Here is a 14,769-nt window from a genome sequence, read left to right on the forward strand (position 1 = left end):
GAGAGCTCTGTTTAATGGCCAGATTCCTGGAATCTGGAGGAAACTTGCTCCAGACACTCTCAAATCTCTAGGAAACTGGATGATCCACTTCAAGAGACGCTATGAACAGTACATCTTATGGGTGAGAATTCCCAATCATAAACCCAGACAGACAGTTCTTTTTTACAATTATAACAGATAACAAGATAAGATACATTTATATATATTCATTTATTTCTGTCAAGATGTTGTAAATTATCATTTTGTCTCACGATAGGTGGAGGAGGGAGAACCCAACGTGATGTGGTTGTCAGGGTTACACATCCCAGAATCATACCTGACAGCACTGGTCCAGGCCACCTGCAGGAAGAACGGCTGGCCACTGGACCACTCCACCCTGTACACTGAGGTTACACAATACAGGAGTGAGGACGAGATCAAAGTTAAACCGGGACAGGGTGAGAATACACACACGGTCACACGCATACCCTGCACATACAATACATTCATTGTCATTAAGTTCATTGGTTTTTTCTTTTCAGGTTGTTTTGTATCAGGTTTACATCTGGAGGGTGCAGACTGGGACATTGAAAAGGGCTGTCTGGTCCGGTGCAAACCCAGAGTCCTAGTTGCCCAGCTGCCCATTCTGAGAATAATACCGATCGAAGCAAGTCGCCTTAAACTCCAGGTAGGACACTGTTTTTATCTTTAAATTGATTGTCTTAAATGCTATAATCTATTCAGAGTGTTTCTGGATTATTTTGAATCTAGAATACGCTGAGGACTCCGGTCTACACCACCTCCATGAGGAGGAACGCTATGGGTGTTGGACTGGTGTTTGAGGCTGATCTCCACACTCCTAAACACATTTCTCACTGGGTGCTGGAGGGAGTGTGTCTATGTCTTAATGCTGACTGATAAGTCATTGACAGATCATTAACTGTTATCTTGATGTTTTTTACTTATATTACTTAATTTATATTACAGAATAATACAATTGATGTTCCTAAAGGTTTGTGACCTGATTCATTTTACAATTTCAAATACCTGCACGTTTTGTGTTTGTGACCACATAATGGCAACATACAAAGCGTTATTGGTTCTTGATTCCACATTGAAGTATTTTTTGTTACTTTTTTCTACATTTAATTCATTTTCTTTTCTTTTACCTTTTTAGTTTCTATTTTCAAAAATGTAACCACAAAAGCAATTAAAGGGCTTACATTTTTCTTGTCTATTTGCCTCTGCCTTATGCCTTTTACATATACTGAAAGTGAAAGTTCACCCAAAAACGAAAAATGATTTCATAATTTACTTATTATTTCAAACCTAACTTTCTACTGCAGAACACAAAAGAAGATATTTTGAAGAATGCTGGTAACCAAATAACATTGGTCCTCATTGACTTCTTTTGGATAGACACAAAACCAGAAAGACTTTTTTCAAAATATATTTTTTTTGTGTTCCAGGGAACAAAAAGTCATTAACATGTTTTTTTAGGGGGGTCAAGTGCTTTCCCATTTGTGTTACATTACTTCATCACTGGGGGGCGCACTGTCCACATTCTCTACACCAACGTTGGTGCCATTTTTAAAAGGACTGTACGATTTGTATAAAATTGTTTAGGAAGCAGTTTTTTAGTTTTATTACTCATGTTGTACAGGCTTTTTTAATTCACAAGGATGACTGCGACCAGTTTGTGTACATAACAATGGACAAACGGAGAAAGACAATCATATTCTCATTGTACATAACTTTGATTATCAGACATACGTGAAACTCTGCTCTGCTTAAAGTTCATTTACATGCTTTGGTTTTGAAAAAGAAATGCATTTGAGTTCTCACACCTGGTTTGGGGACCTATTGAAGGGGTACTTCACCCAAAAATGAAAAATTCTCTCATCATTTACTCACCATCAGGTTGTTCCAAATCTGAATAAATTTCTTTGTTCTGATGAAAACAGAGACAGATATTTGGAAGAATGCGTATAACCAAATAGATCATGCCCCCTATAGTAGGAAAAATTACTTTATCTTTTTTGTTTTGTTGAACACAAAAGAAGACATTTTGGAGAATGTAGGACAGCAAACAGTTCTGGGGCACTTTTGACTACAATTGTATTTTTCCTACTATGATAGTCAATGGGGGGCAAAATATGTCTGGTTATAAGCATTCTTCCAAATATATTTCTCTGTGTTAATATGAACAAAGAAATTTCCACAAATTTGGAACAATTCAAAGGTGAGTAAATGATGACAGAATTCTCATTTTTGGGTGAAGTATTCATTTAATGGGCAACTTAATAAGTGTGACATAGGGCGATATGTACTGTACCTTCCCTATCATCTTAAGTGATTCCAACAACATCTCTGTGATGTATACCCTACATAAATAAAGCCAGTTAAAACAGGGTGAACCTGATGGAAGTTCGTCTTTGAAGGAACACACCTTATTCTGAGATCCTCTCTGTTACCAAACATTTATCTTTATGTATTTATGCTTTACTTTCCTTATTAAAGGGATAGTTCACCCACACCTAATGTCATTCCAAACCTGTATGTCTTTCATCTACAGAACCCAAAAGAAGATATATTAAAGAATGTCGTAACCAAACAACATTGGACTCCCAGATTTCCGCCTGTGGCTTACGACAGAGCCCATTTACGACTTCCCCATCGGCATCCTGCAGAAATCTCTCAAGGTCAGCTTGCATTTCACCTCCTGAGAAGAAATAAGTGGGTTTTAACTAGAATCAAGGGAGAAATCAAAGATAACAATAGCTGTGTCGTGTGTTCTTCTACTACTTGTAGAGAATGTCGCATACAATGCTAATAAAGTAGGTCAAATGAACTTCTTACTAATTGCTAAAATGTATATTCTAAAAGAACTGTAGTTTCCTGTAAAGTTTGTTTTTTAATTTCCAGTGTTCTTATCACGCCTCTATTTTTTGCCTTCAGGTCGTTACAGAACCTCCAAATGGTTTGAAGCTGAACATGAGGGCAACGTATTTCAAGATCCCTCACGACAAGCTGATGGGCTGTGCTCACCCAGCTTTCCGCAGTCTGGTTTATGTCCTGGCCTTCTTCCACGCTGTGGTACAAGAGAGACGCAAGTACGGAAAGATTGGCTGGAATGTGTCTTATGACTTCAATGAGTCTGACTTCCTGGTAAGTTCTGAACATTTTTGTAGCAGGTCTAATCCAAATGTGTTTGAAATGTAGTGATCATAATTTAGCTTTCAAATCGATTGTTGATTGATTTTGAGGCACTTTTCATGAAATATCTATCATGTTCTCTCTCAGGTGTGTATGGAAATCTTGGACACCTACCTGACAAAAGCCCAAACCCAAGGAGATGCCATGATACCATGGGGAAGTCTCAAATACCTAATTGGAGAGGTCAAATTTATTTAATAAAAATAGTGGTAGAGGCCATATATTTATCTTTCACACCATTTAAACGTCTCTTTCATGTTTAGTAAAACATTTTGAACTTGTCTCAGGTGATGTATGGCGGCAGGGCTATTGACAGCTTCGATCGTAGGATCCTCACAGTTTATATGAATGAGTATCTGGGAGATTTCATCTTTGACGCATTTCAGCCCTTTCACTTCTTTCATGATAAAAATGTGGACTACAAGATTCCACCAGATGGACCCAAGCAGGTTTATGTCGGTAAGTCACTGATTGAAGTCTAGCATCAGAAAGAATCTGATTGGAGTGTGTCTCAAACTCTTTCATGTCATGTTTTGTAGATGAGATTGAGTCACTGCCCTTTGCAAACACAGCAGAAGTGTTTGGTTTGCATCCTAATGCTGAGATTGGATACTACACACAGGCCGCCCGAGACATGTGGACGCATCTTATAGAGCTCCAACCACAGACAGGTACAGATCTGATACTTAAAGAAATAGTTCACCCAAAAATGAAAATTCTGTCATCATTTACTCATCCTCAGGTTGTTTCCAACCTTTATATAGTGCTTTGTTTCTTACAGGAACGTAAGATATTTTTACCATTTACCATGGTAAATGGTGATTTTATTGCTGTCCGAATCCACATCTCTGAGTTTATAATAGGTGTTAAATCCAAAATACGTTTTTCAAATCCATTCAGACCACTTAAAAGCAACGCAGAGTTTTGCTCTTTATGAGGTTCAGGGAATATAATGTCTGATGCATTGAAAAACTGTAAATGGGAGCATAAAAAATACAACACACCGTCTTATAATACGTGCACTTAAAGCGCTTCTGCGAACAGAGAGAAACAGTTCATAAGACGGCAGAAAGTGCTTCCATTTGGCTTTCTTTATTTTACAAAAGCACAATGTTTTGTGGTTGTTCTGGATCTACGCAAATAAATGTAAACCCTTTACAGCTTTACGTGTCTTTATGATGAAAATTCTGTCATGATTTACTCTCTAGTTGTTCCAAATCTGTATACATTTCTTTGTTCAGATGAACACAGAGAAAGATATTTGCCCGAATGCTTATAACCAAACAGTTCTTGGACCCCATTGACTACCATAGTAGGAACAAATACAATGGTAGTCAATGGGGGTCCAAGAAATGTTCTGTTACATTAATTCGTCCAAATATCTTTCTCTGTGTTCATCAGAACAAAGACATTTATAAAGATTTGAAACAACTCGAAGTGAGTAAATGATGAGAGAATTTTTGGGTGAACTGTTCCTTTAAAATAAAGTGCTCACACATGCTCAGCAGAGGTCTGTGCATGTGAAAAGTGATTAAAAGGTAATATTGAAAAAAAAACGCCCCTGATCGCCTCGTGGACTTTGTCAGAACACATGTCATAAGTGATCAGTCCTCAGTTAATACTGTTACAATGTCAATTATCAACTATTTTACGTCCAAGTGCTTGCTGTGTTTAGTTACATTTTCTGTCACATATAATCTAAAGGTGACTCCGGCGGTGGCATCAGTCGTGACGAGTACATCAGCCAGGTGGCGCGGGACATTCAAAGCAAACTCCCCGAAGTGTTTGACCTGGACGTGATCCGCAAGAAGTTTGGGCTCGAGATATCCCCCACATCTGTAGTGCTGCTCCAAGAGCTGGAGCGCTTCAACAAACTAACCGTCAGGATGTGTCGTTCACTGGCTGAACTACAACGGGTGAGTGACATTTGATATATTGAGATGCATGCATGAATAGTTTATAAGATTTATAAAGTATATAGAGGTATATATATATAGGCGTGTGTTTGTGTGTACAGGCCTTGGCCGGAGAGGTTGGAATGAGCAGTGAGTTGGATGAGGTGGCGAGAGCTCTGTTTAATGGCCAGATTCCTGGAATCTGGAGGAAACTTGCTCCAGACACTCTCAAATCTCTAGGAAACTGGATGATCCACTTCAAGAGACGCTATGAACAGTACATCTTATGGGTGAGAATTCCCAATCATAAACCCAGACAGACAGTTCTTTTTTACAATTATAACAGATAACAAGATAAGATACATTTATATATATTCATTTATTTCTGTCAAGATGTTGTAAATTATCATTTTGTCTCACGATAGGTGGAGGAGGGAGAACCCAACGTGATGTGGTTGTCAGGGTTACACATCCCAGAATCATACCTGACAGCACTGGTCCAGGCCACCTGCAGGAAGAACGGCTGGCCACTGGACCACTCCACCCTGTACACTGAGGTTACACAATACAGGAGTGAGGACGAGATCAAAGTTAAACCGGGACAGGGTGAGAATACACACACGGTCACACGCATACCCTGCACATACAATACATTCATTGTCATTAAGTTCATTGGTTTTTTCTTTTCAGGTTGTTTTGTATCAGGTTTACATCTGGAGGGTGCAGACTGGGACATTGAAAAGGGCTGTCTGGTCCGGTGCAAACCCAGAGTCCTAGTTGCCCAGCTGCCCATTCTGAGAATAATACCGATCGAAGCAAGTCGCCTTAAACTCCAGGTAGGACACTGTTTTTATCTTTAAATTGATTGTCTTAAATGCTATAATCTATTCAGAGTGTTTCTGGATTATTTTGAATCTAGAATACGCTGAGGACTCCGGTCTACACCACCTCCATGAGGAGGAACGCTATGGGTGTTGGACTGGTGTTTGAGGCTGATCTCCACACTCCTAAACACATTTCTCACTGGGTGCTGGAGGGAGTGTGTCTATGTCTTAATGCTGACTGATAAGTCATTGACAGATCATTAACTGTTATCTTGATGTTTTTTACTTATATTACTTAATTTATATTACAGAATAATACAATTGATGTTCCTAAAGGTTTGTGACCTGATTCATTTTACAATTTCAAATACCTGCACGTTTTGTGTTTGTGACCACATAATGGCAACATACAAAGCGTTATTGGTTCTTGATTCCACATTGAAGTATTTTTTGTTACTTTTTCTACATTTAATTCATTTTCTTTTCTTTTACCTTTTTAGTTTCTATTTTCAAAAATGTAACCACAAAAGCAATTAAAGGGCTTACATTTTTCTTGTCTATTTGCCTCTGCCTTATGCCTTTTACATATACTGAAAGTGAAAGTTCACCCAAAAACGAAAAATGATTTCATAATTTACTTATTATTTCAAACCTAACTTTCTACTGCAGAACACAAAAGAAGATATTTTGAAGAATGCTGGTAACCAAATAACATTGGTCCTCATTGACTTCTTTTGGATAGACACAAAACCAGAAAGACTTTTTTCAAAATATATATTTTTTTGTGTTCCAGGGAACAAAAAGTCATTAACATGTTTTTTTAGGGGGGGTCAAGTGCTTTCCCATTTGTGTTACATTACTTCATCACTGGGGGGCGCACTGTCCACATTCTCTACACCAACGTTGGTGCCATTTTTAAAAGGACTGTACGATTTGTATAAAATTGTTTAGGAAGCAGTTTTTTAGTTTTATTACTCATGTTGTACAGGCTTTTTTAATTCACAAGGATGACTGCGACCAGTTTGTGTACATAACAATGGACAAACGGAGAAAGACAATCATATTCTCATTGTACATAACTTTGATTATCAGACATACGTGAAACTCTGCTCTGCTTAAAGTTCATTTACATGCTTTGGTTTTGAAAAAGAAATGCATTTGAGTTCTCACACCTGGTTTGGGGACCTATTGAAGGGGTACTTCACCCAAAAATGAAAAATTCTCTCATCATTTACTCACCATCAGGTTGTTCCAAATCTGAATAAATTTCTTTGTTCTGATGAAAACAGAGACAGATATTTGGAAGAATGCGTATAACCAAATAGATCATGCCCCCTATAGTAGGAAAAATTACTTTATCTTTTTTGTTTTGTTGAACACAAAAGAAGACATTTTGGAGAATGTAGGACAGCAAACAGTTCTGGGGCACTTTTGACTACAATTGTATTTTTCCTACTATGATAGTCAATGGGGGGCAAAATATGTCTGGTTATAAGCATTCTTCCAAATATATTTCTCTGTGTTAATATGAACAAAGAAATTTCCACAAATTTGGAACAATTCAAAGGTGAGTAAATGATGACAGAATTCTCATTTTTGGGTGAAGTATTCATTTAATGGGCAACTTAATAAGTGTGACATAGGGCGATATGTACTGTACCTTCCCTATCATCTTAAGTGATTCCAACAACATCTCTGTGATGTATACCCTACATAAATAAAGCCAGTTAAAACAGGGTGAACCTGATGGAAGTTCGTCTTTGAAGGAACACACCTTATTCTGAGATCCTCTCTGTTACCAAACATTTATCTTTATGTATTTATGCTTTACTTTCCTTATTAAAGGGATAGTTCACCCACACCTAATGTCATTCCAAACCTGTATGTCTTTCATCTACAGAACCCAAAAGAAGATATATTAAAGAATGTCGTAACCAAACAACATTGGACTCCACAGGCTTCCATTGTATTGACACAAAACCACTGAGATATTTCTCAAAATATCTTCTTTTGTGATTCAAACAGTAATTGGTATCAATTTTTGGGGGTGATCAGAAAGGACACCCATGAAATTTGAATAGAGACTCATACATTAGGTCCGTATTTTAGTCATGATATCCATCTAATACCATTGAGACCAAGGTCTATTGATGTAGAAGCCATCCTTGAGAATCTGATCAAAGTTATGTTCAACTCTGTGTGAGCGCTTCAAGCACTAAAACCTATAAATACACACCAAGCGTCATCAGTGGGGATTCTGCTGTGAATGAAGGCCACAAATGAAGCAAAAATGGGTGCCTTAAGGTTACATACAGTACATTCAGTGCTTCATTCACCACGTATATGATATGAAGGGGACATCAAACACAGCGTTCTTCAGATAGAATAGACCATCTATTATAAAAACATTCGTTTCCATAATAGAGCTCATTCTTCAGTGAGAGTACACATAGATGAGCTCTTTGTCTCTCCCCTTACTATTTCTCCACTTTTGTTTTGATATGTTCTCTTTGAAGTGAGGATCCCAGTGTATCTTTCTGCAAGTACCTTCCTCTTTATCATCCTAAATATGGACATTTTGTCATTAATGAAAACTTGATAATAAAATTTGAAAAATATTCCCTTTTGCATATATATGCTAGTACCCAACCTACTCGGATGAAATACAACAGAACCCATTAAAGATAATCTAATGGATTTAATGGTTCTAATGGGACCACTGGAAACTAATGGTGATGTGTACTGGTAATGTGCTGGCTTTGTAAATAAGTTATCTCATTCGGCAAAGAAGTGAAAACGTGACAACATCTTAGTTCTGTGCCAGCCACCATAGTGCTTTGAAAGGGAGGGGGAGCGATGGAGTCAGCCATTGGTTGCAATTCACAACCACACCGCTAGATGGCGCTTAATTAAAAAAACTAGACCTTTAAGTATTAAATCCTACTGGCCAAACACATTGCAATGTACATAATGTTTTTTAATTTTTTTATAGTGATTTTAATGGTAAAAAACTGATGGTCCTATATTTTACAAATTAACATATTCTGTTCTGCCAAATAATGTAATTTCAGCGCTTAAGCAGTTAATTGTTTTTTATGTATTTATTGATCAAGTCTGTGAAAACCAGGGTAAAGTACCAAAATCTGATTATGAAATAGCAAAGATTAGAGTTTTATTTTAACAATAAATTTCACTATGATTTTAACATGTCTTACCTTAGTTAATAATAAAGATATCTAGGTCATACTGTATTTATGTAGAAAAAATGACCTTAGCTGTGTGCATACTGTACGATTCCTTCCACAAATCCCATTGTCCTACTTTACTTTACTTCCAGCTAGTAGTTTTCACACCACACATCTGGAAGTCAAGATGACACTGATCTTATCCACAGTGAAGGCTCTTCAACTAGGCGGTGGCTGCTATGGAAACACTTCAACCCACTGACAGAGAGAGTGCAAATAGTGATGACTGAATATGAGATTAATAATGCAACATTATTCTTACTTTCAGACTGCCTCTACAGTCTGGAAACTGCACAATTCAGCATTCACCTGTGAGATTTATGCATATCTGTGCTAACTTTTTGTTTTAGTAAATATAGAAAAGGTGCATGTACATTATTTGATGATTGTGTAAATGTATGTTCGGATCAAAACAGCACTTTATAGATTGCACAGCCGATTTTGATGTCTGCATAATGGCCGCTCAGACACACTACCCTGAGGTCATAAGATGACTAAGCTTTTTTCAAAGAATTATAAACAAGGCAGGCGGATGTACTTTTTTGACTCACTATCCTTTGGGTCTAAATTTGGAGAAGTACGACATCTGACTGGCTTATGTTTGATCTATTCATCAGAGTTCATATAAGACAGCAACTGCTGCATGACAGTCATGTGGGAGATTTGATGAGATTGCTTTAGGTTTTCTTGGCCTTTGGCAGTATCACTGACCTTATTATATACTGTCGAGTAGGACGATGACTACCTGCATCATGCGATTCTGTTTGATGTTTTGCCATTGAGTGGGGTTATGAAATAATTCTTGTATACCAAGTTCATGATACATTTCACAAAATGTTGAACTTACTGTATGTGGGTGCAGCAAAATTTCTCTCAATACAGTAAGAGCTATTTGAACTGTACTTAAGATATGCAACAGTGACCAGAAGTGGTGACTGGCGGTTACATTAAACCATCAAAATATAAGCAAAAATGGACATCTATATTTATTTATTATACAAAGCACCTTACAAGTCAGAGAGCATATAAACATTTTGTCAACACGCTAAACAGTACTGTTAGTTTACAAGACCATGCTACTAGGAGGTCTAAAGCTGGAGTAAGCAAAGGAGAGGTTTAAGAAGAATATTTATTTGTTAGACAGACAGACAGACAGAGTTATTGATTAGTCAAATAAATGGTATGTTTTGAGCTATTTTGATTAGCCCAAAAATCTAACTATAATATTGCACGGAACGTGCATGGGTTTATTCTGATTGAGTTGATCCTCTTGTGTTGTAATATTTATTGTCAATACAGAGAAAAGTTTTAATACATCTTATATGTTTAATACATGTCTGTAAATTAATATTATCAACCAAGAGAGGCCAATTTTCCAAAGTTCCAAAAATCACTATTGTATTTTGTGACATTAATTCTTCACAAATGATTGATATGCCACTACTGCTAAATTAACTTTATAAGCGAGTTCAACTTAATTTTTGCAACATACAACTTCTCAGCCTTCTTCAGACCCCATAGCAATGACCTCATTCTCTTATTATATTTCACCTAGGTCACCACCTGTACCAATGCTTTGACTAATCTGACCAAAACCGTGTCTAGAAATAGAGCCAGTAACGCAGGTTGTTGAGGTTGGTGAAGAATGAGCGCCGCATTTAGCGTGCACCTGCATTCAAAGCATTTATTTTATCCCTTCACTTCTTTTATAAAAAAGCATGTCGAAGGTTGTTATCTGAATGCAGCTTTATATTGAAAGACTGAGACAATCATCTGTGATTAAAAAAGCTTCTTTGCTGATTATTTGTGAATGAGAAAGGAAAGAAGTGATTAAGTTTCATACTGTGCTTCAGTGTTCAGAATCAAATCTTTGTCAAAAACAAAATAAAATGTACTAGTCCATGGGGTTATAAATCCGGTATCGGCACAGAGTCTGTTACAACCTTATTTCTTTGACATGTTAACATTTGACTTGCTAAGTGCTCACGGCGCACTGCACAGGCATATGGGATGTCATTAACATTTATGCTGAACAGCTAAAAAAATACAATAAATAAATTCAAAATACCAAAAAATGAAAATAAATAAATACAATTTCATAGTGACACCTGACTGTGCATTAGGTGTAACTATCAAATTGTATTTATTTATTAATTGTAGTTTTGTTGCTGTTCAGCATAAATGTTAATGACATACCTGATGCCTTTCAAATGTGTGCTACTCATGATGCTGTTGTTTTTCACACATGAGAAACATGCATCTATAGCTCAGCTATTGTATCAGCAAAAAAATGAATTAGTCTCAATGCCAAGTTTTTTTTTTGCTACAAGGACATTTCTTGTACTTGATCTAGAGGGGAAAATTGAGGTTGTACTTCCACACCAGACTTGATAAAACTTTGTACTAGTTGGCTAGGAATCCAACCCATGACCTTTGCACATTGCAACATGTTTTTGCATTAACATATCAAAAAATGTTAGGCAAGTTATAGGAACTCTTTAATAGTTAAGATTTACATACTAGTACATACAGATAAATTAGACCATTTTTATCAATTTAATCCAAAGTATGTGGGTAGGGCACTCTTTTAAATTCAGGTAAAAAAAGGCAAAATATGCATGTAAAGGGGTTAAAGAACAGGAGGGGTGAAATACCTGGAAGTGAAATGTTTGCCTGATGATCATGATAAATCAAGAAATAAAAACAGACTTTAGGCTTCAGCACAGACAGAAGTGGTCTGGAGGAATTTGTTTTCAGGACCATGGACAAGGCCCTCAGTGCACACTAGAGATGCGCGTATATTTTTGTGTGTTGTTTATGCTATTGAGCAATACATTATGATAACTTATTCCTTGCTTTCCCCAAGAACAGCCTTCTGTCTGGTAATAGCTTGAATAGCTACATTTCTTTCTGTGCACATAACACATGCAAGTTATTTTGACAACTTAAATAAATAGGTTTTAGAAATAACTGTTTTAGCCTAATCATTTACATTTATGCATTTACCAGATGCTTTTATCCAAAGCAACTTAAATCTATACGTTTTATAACAGTATGTGTATTCCCTGAGGATCAAACCCATTGCATTGCTAACATAATGTTCTACCAAATGAACAACAGATGCATTTATGTTTAAGTGCATTTTTAGGTGTACACCAGAGAACCCGTGGAGAACTACTGTATTTAATGAAAATATATAAAAATTGTAAAATCCCCAAACTCTAAATTTGCCATTCAAACGTAAATAAAACAGGAAGGCTTGTTCTTCATATGCACATAACTGATAAATGATTAAGAAGTTTGAGATGCTGTGTAAAGTTTTCAATGTTTGTGTATCAAGACGTAAGGATTGTCTACATGGAATCAACTTACATAAGTGACTGAAATTTCTTAAATCTTAAGGTTTAATTATTTCTGCTGATTAATATTGAGGTGTTTCTCCTTCTGTCCTTTTCACCTCTAGCCATCTTCAGGATTAAAAACCTGCTGGCAACATATTCAAAGTCACAGCCCAGTTCTTCACTTAGAGACTTATAAAAGACACTGGCCAGCCCTCATAACCTTCATAGTCAGCAGTTATATTGAAAAGAGGTGAGAAGATATGGGGCAAACTGTATAATGGGACCATTTAAATAATGCCACTAAAGAAATAATTTAGTGTTGTTCAGGGAGAGGGTTTATGGCCCTTTTAAACATTGTACAGTGGGAAGATAAAACTAGCAGACTGATAAGTTAAATATGTGTGAGTAGACCGCAGTGGTTCTATATTTTGAAAGTACAGTTGGTGTTAAATAAAAGATCTGCAACCATTGAGAGAAAAGCAGTAAAAAGCAAAAGCAAAAAATACATGTTTTGTGAGAGGATGGTCTTCTCCAAATGACTGAACATACGTGTATAATTTAAGATGGGATTTTACTCATCGCCGTTTGGAATTCAATCTGTTTTTTGGATATACACTTGAAAGAAAAAGTATGTGAACCCTTTGGGCTTACTTGGATTTCTTCATAAATTGTTCATAAAATGTGTTCTGATCTTCATCTAAGTCACAACAATAGAGAAACACAGTCTCCTTAAACTAATACCGCACAAACATTATACGTTTTCATGTTTTTATTGAACACAACATGTAAACATTCATAGTGCAGGGTGGAAAAAGTATGTGAACCTTTGGGTTTAATAACTGGTTGACCCTCCTTTGGCAACAATAACCTCAACCAAACATTTCCTATAGTTGCAGATCAGACCTGCACAACGGTCAGGAGATATTTTGGACCATTCCTCTTTATAAAAGTGTTTCAGTTCAGCAATATTCTTGGGATGTCTGGTGTGAATCGCTCTCTTGAGGTCATGCCACAGCATCTCAATCGGGTTGAGGTCAGGACTCTGACTGGGCCACTCCAGAAGGCGTATTTTCTTCTGTTGAAGCCATTCTGTTGTTGATTTACTTCTATGCTTTGGGTCGTTGTCCTGTTGCATCGTCCATCCTCTGTTAAGCTTCAGTTGGCGGACAGATGGATATAAGTTTTCCTGCAAAATGTCTTGATAAACTTTGGAATTCATTTTTCCATCGATGACAGTAATCCGTCCAGGGCCTGAGGCAGCAAAGCAGCCCCAAACCATGATGCCCCCTCCACCATATTTCACAGTTGGGATGAGGTTTTCATGTTGGTGTGCTGTGCCTTTTGTTCTCCACACATAGCGTTGTGTGTTCTTTCCAAACAACTCAATTTTGGTTTCATCTGTCCACAGAATGTTTTGCCAGTAGTGCTGTGAAACATACAGGTGCTCTTTTGCAAACTTCAAACGTGCTGCAATGTTTTTTTTGGACAGCAGTGGCTTCCTCCGTGGTGTCCTCCCATGAAGTCCATTCTTGTTTAATGTTTTCCTTATTGTAGATTTGTCAACAAAAATGTTAGCATGTGCCAGAGATTTCTGTAAGTGTTTAGCTGACACTCTAGGATTCTTCTTCACCTCATTGAGCATTCTGTGCTGTGCTCTTGCAGTCATCTTTACAGGACGACCACGCCTAGGGAGTGTAGCAACAGTGCTGAACTTTCTCCATTTGTAGACAATCTGTCTTACCGTGGACACATGGACATCAAGGCTTTTAGATATACTTTTGTAGCCCTTTCCAGCTTTATGTAAGTCAACAATTCTTGATCGTAGGTCTTCTGAGAGCTCTTTTGTGCGAGGCATGGTTCACATCAGACAACGCTTCTTCAGAACAGCCATCTCAAAACTGGTGTGTGTTTTTTATTGGACAGGCCAGCTTCAATCAACACATCCAATCTCATCACATTGATTTGACCCCAGGTTGGCTGACTCCTGGCTCCAATTAGCTCTTGGAGAAGTCATTAGTCTAGGGTTTCACATACTTTTTCCACCCTGCACTATGAATGTTTACATGATGTGTTCAATTAAAACAGGAAAACGTATAATGTTTGTGCGGTATTAGTTTAAGCAGACTGTGTTTCTCTATTGTTGTGACTTAGATGAAGATCGGAACACATTTTATGACCAAATTTATGAAGAAAGCCCAAAGGGTTGACATACTTTTTCTTTCAACTGTATGAGCCTTTTAAGTCTATATGTCTCTCTCTTCTTGTCCAT

At 37.2% G+C, this 14,769-nt stretch overlaps 1 protein-coding gene across 1 annotated transcript in view; it reads left to right on the plus strand.

Moving 5' to 3' along the window:
- dnah10 (dynein axonemal heavy chain 10) overlaps positions 1 to 7,387 on the plus strand; it is a 37,335-nt gene extending 29,948 nt beyond the window's left edge. The window contains exons 71-79 of the mRNA XM_056746871.1: positions 2,938 to 3,147; positions 3,283 to 3,378; positions 3,483 to 3,654; positions 3,735 to 3,866; positions 4,900 to 5,111; positions 5,213 to 5,380; positions 5,516 to 5,696; positions 5,781 to 5,926; positions 6,010 to 7,387. Of these exons, the coding sequence (XP_056602849.1) occupies positions 2,938 to 3,147; positions 3,283 to 3,378; positions 3,483 to 3,654; positions 3,735 to 3,866; positions 4,900 to 5,111; positions 5,213 to 5,380; positions 5,516 to 5,696; positions 5,781 to 5,926; positions 6,010 to 6,156 (1,464 nt within the window). The 3' untranslated portion in view covers positions 6,157 to 7,387. The remainder of the gene's footprint in view (positions 1 to 2,937; positions 3,148 to 3,282; positions 3,379 to 3,482; positions 3,655 to 3,734; positions 3,867 to 4,899; positions 5,112 to 5,212; positions 5,381 to 5,515; positions 5,697 to 5,780; positions 5,927 to 6,009) is intronic.
- Positions 7,388 to 14,769: the final 7,382 nt, after the last annotated feature.

The sequence above is a fragment of the Triplophysa dalaica genome, chromosome 4, assembly GCF_015846415.1.
Source record: "Triplophysa dalaica isolate WHDGS20190420 chromosome 4, ASM1584641v1, whole genome shotgun sequence".
In the NCBI taxonomy this organism is placed as follows: domain Eukaryota; kingdom Metazoa; phylum Chordata; class Actinopteri; order Cypriniformes; family Nemacheilidae; genus Triplophysa; species Triplophysa dalaica.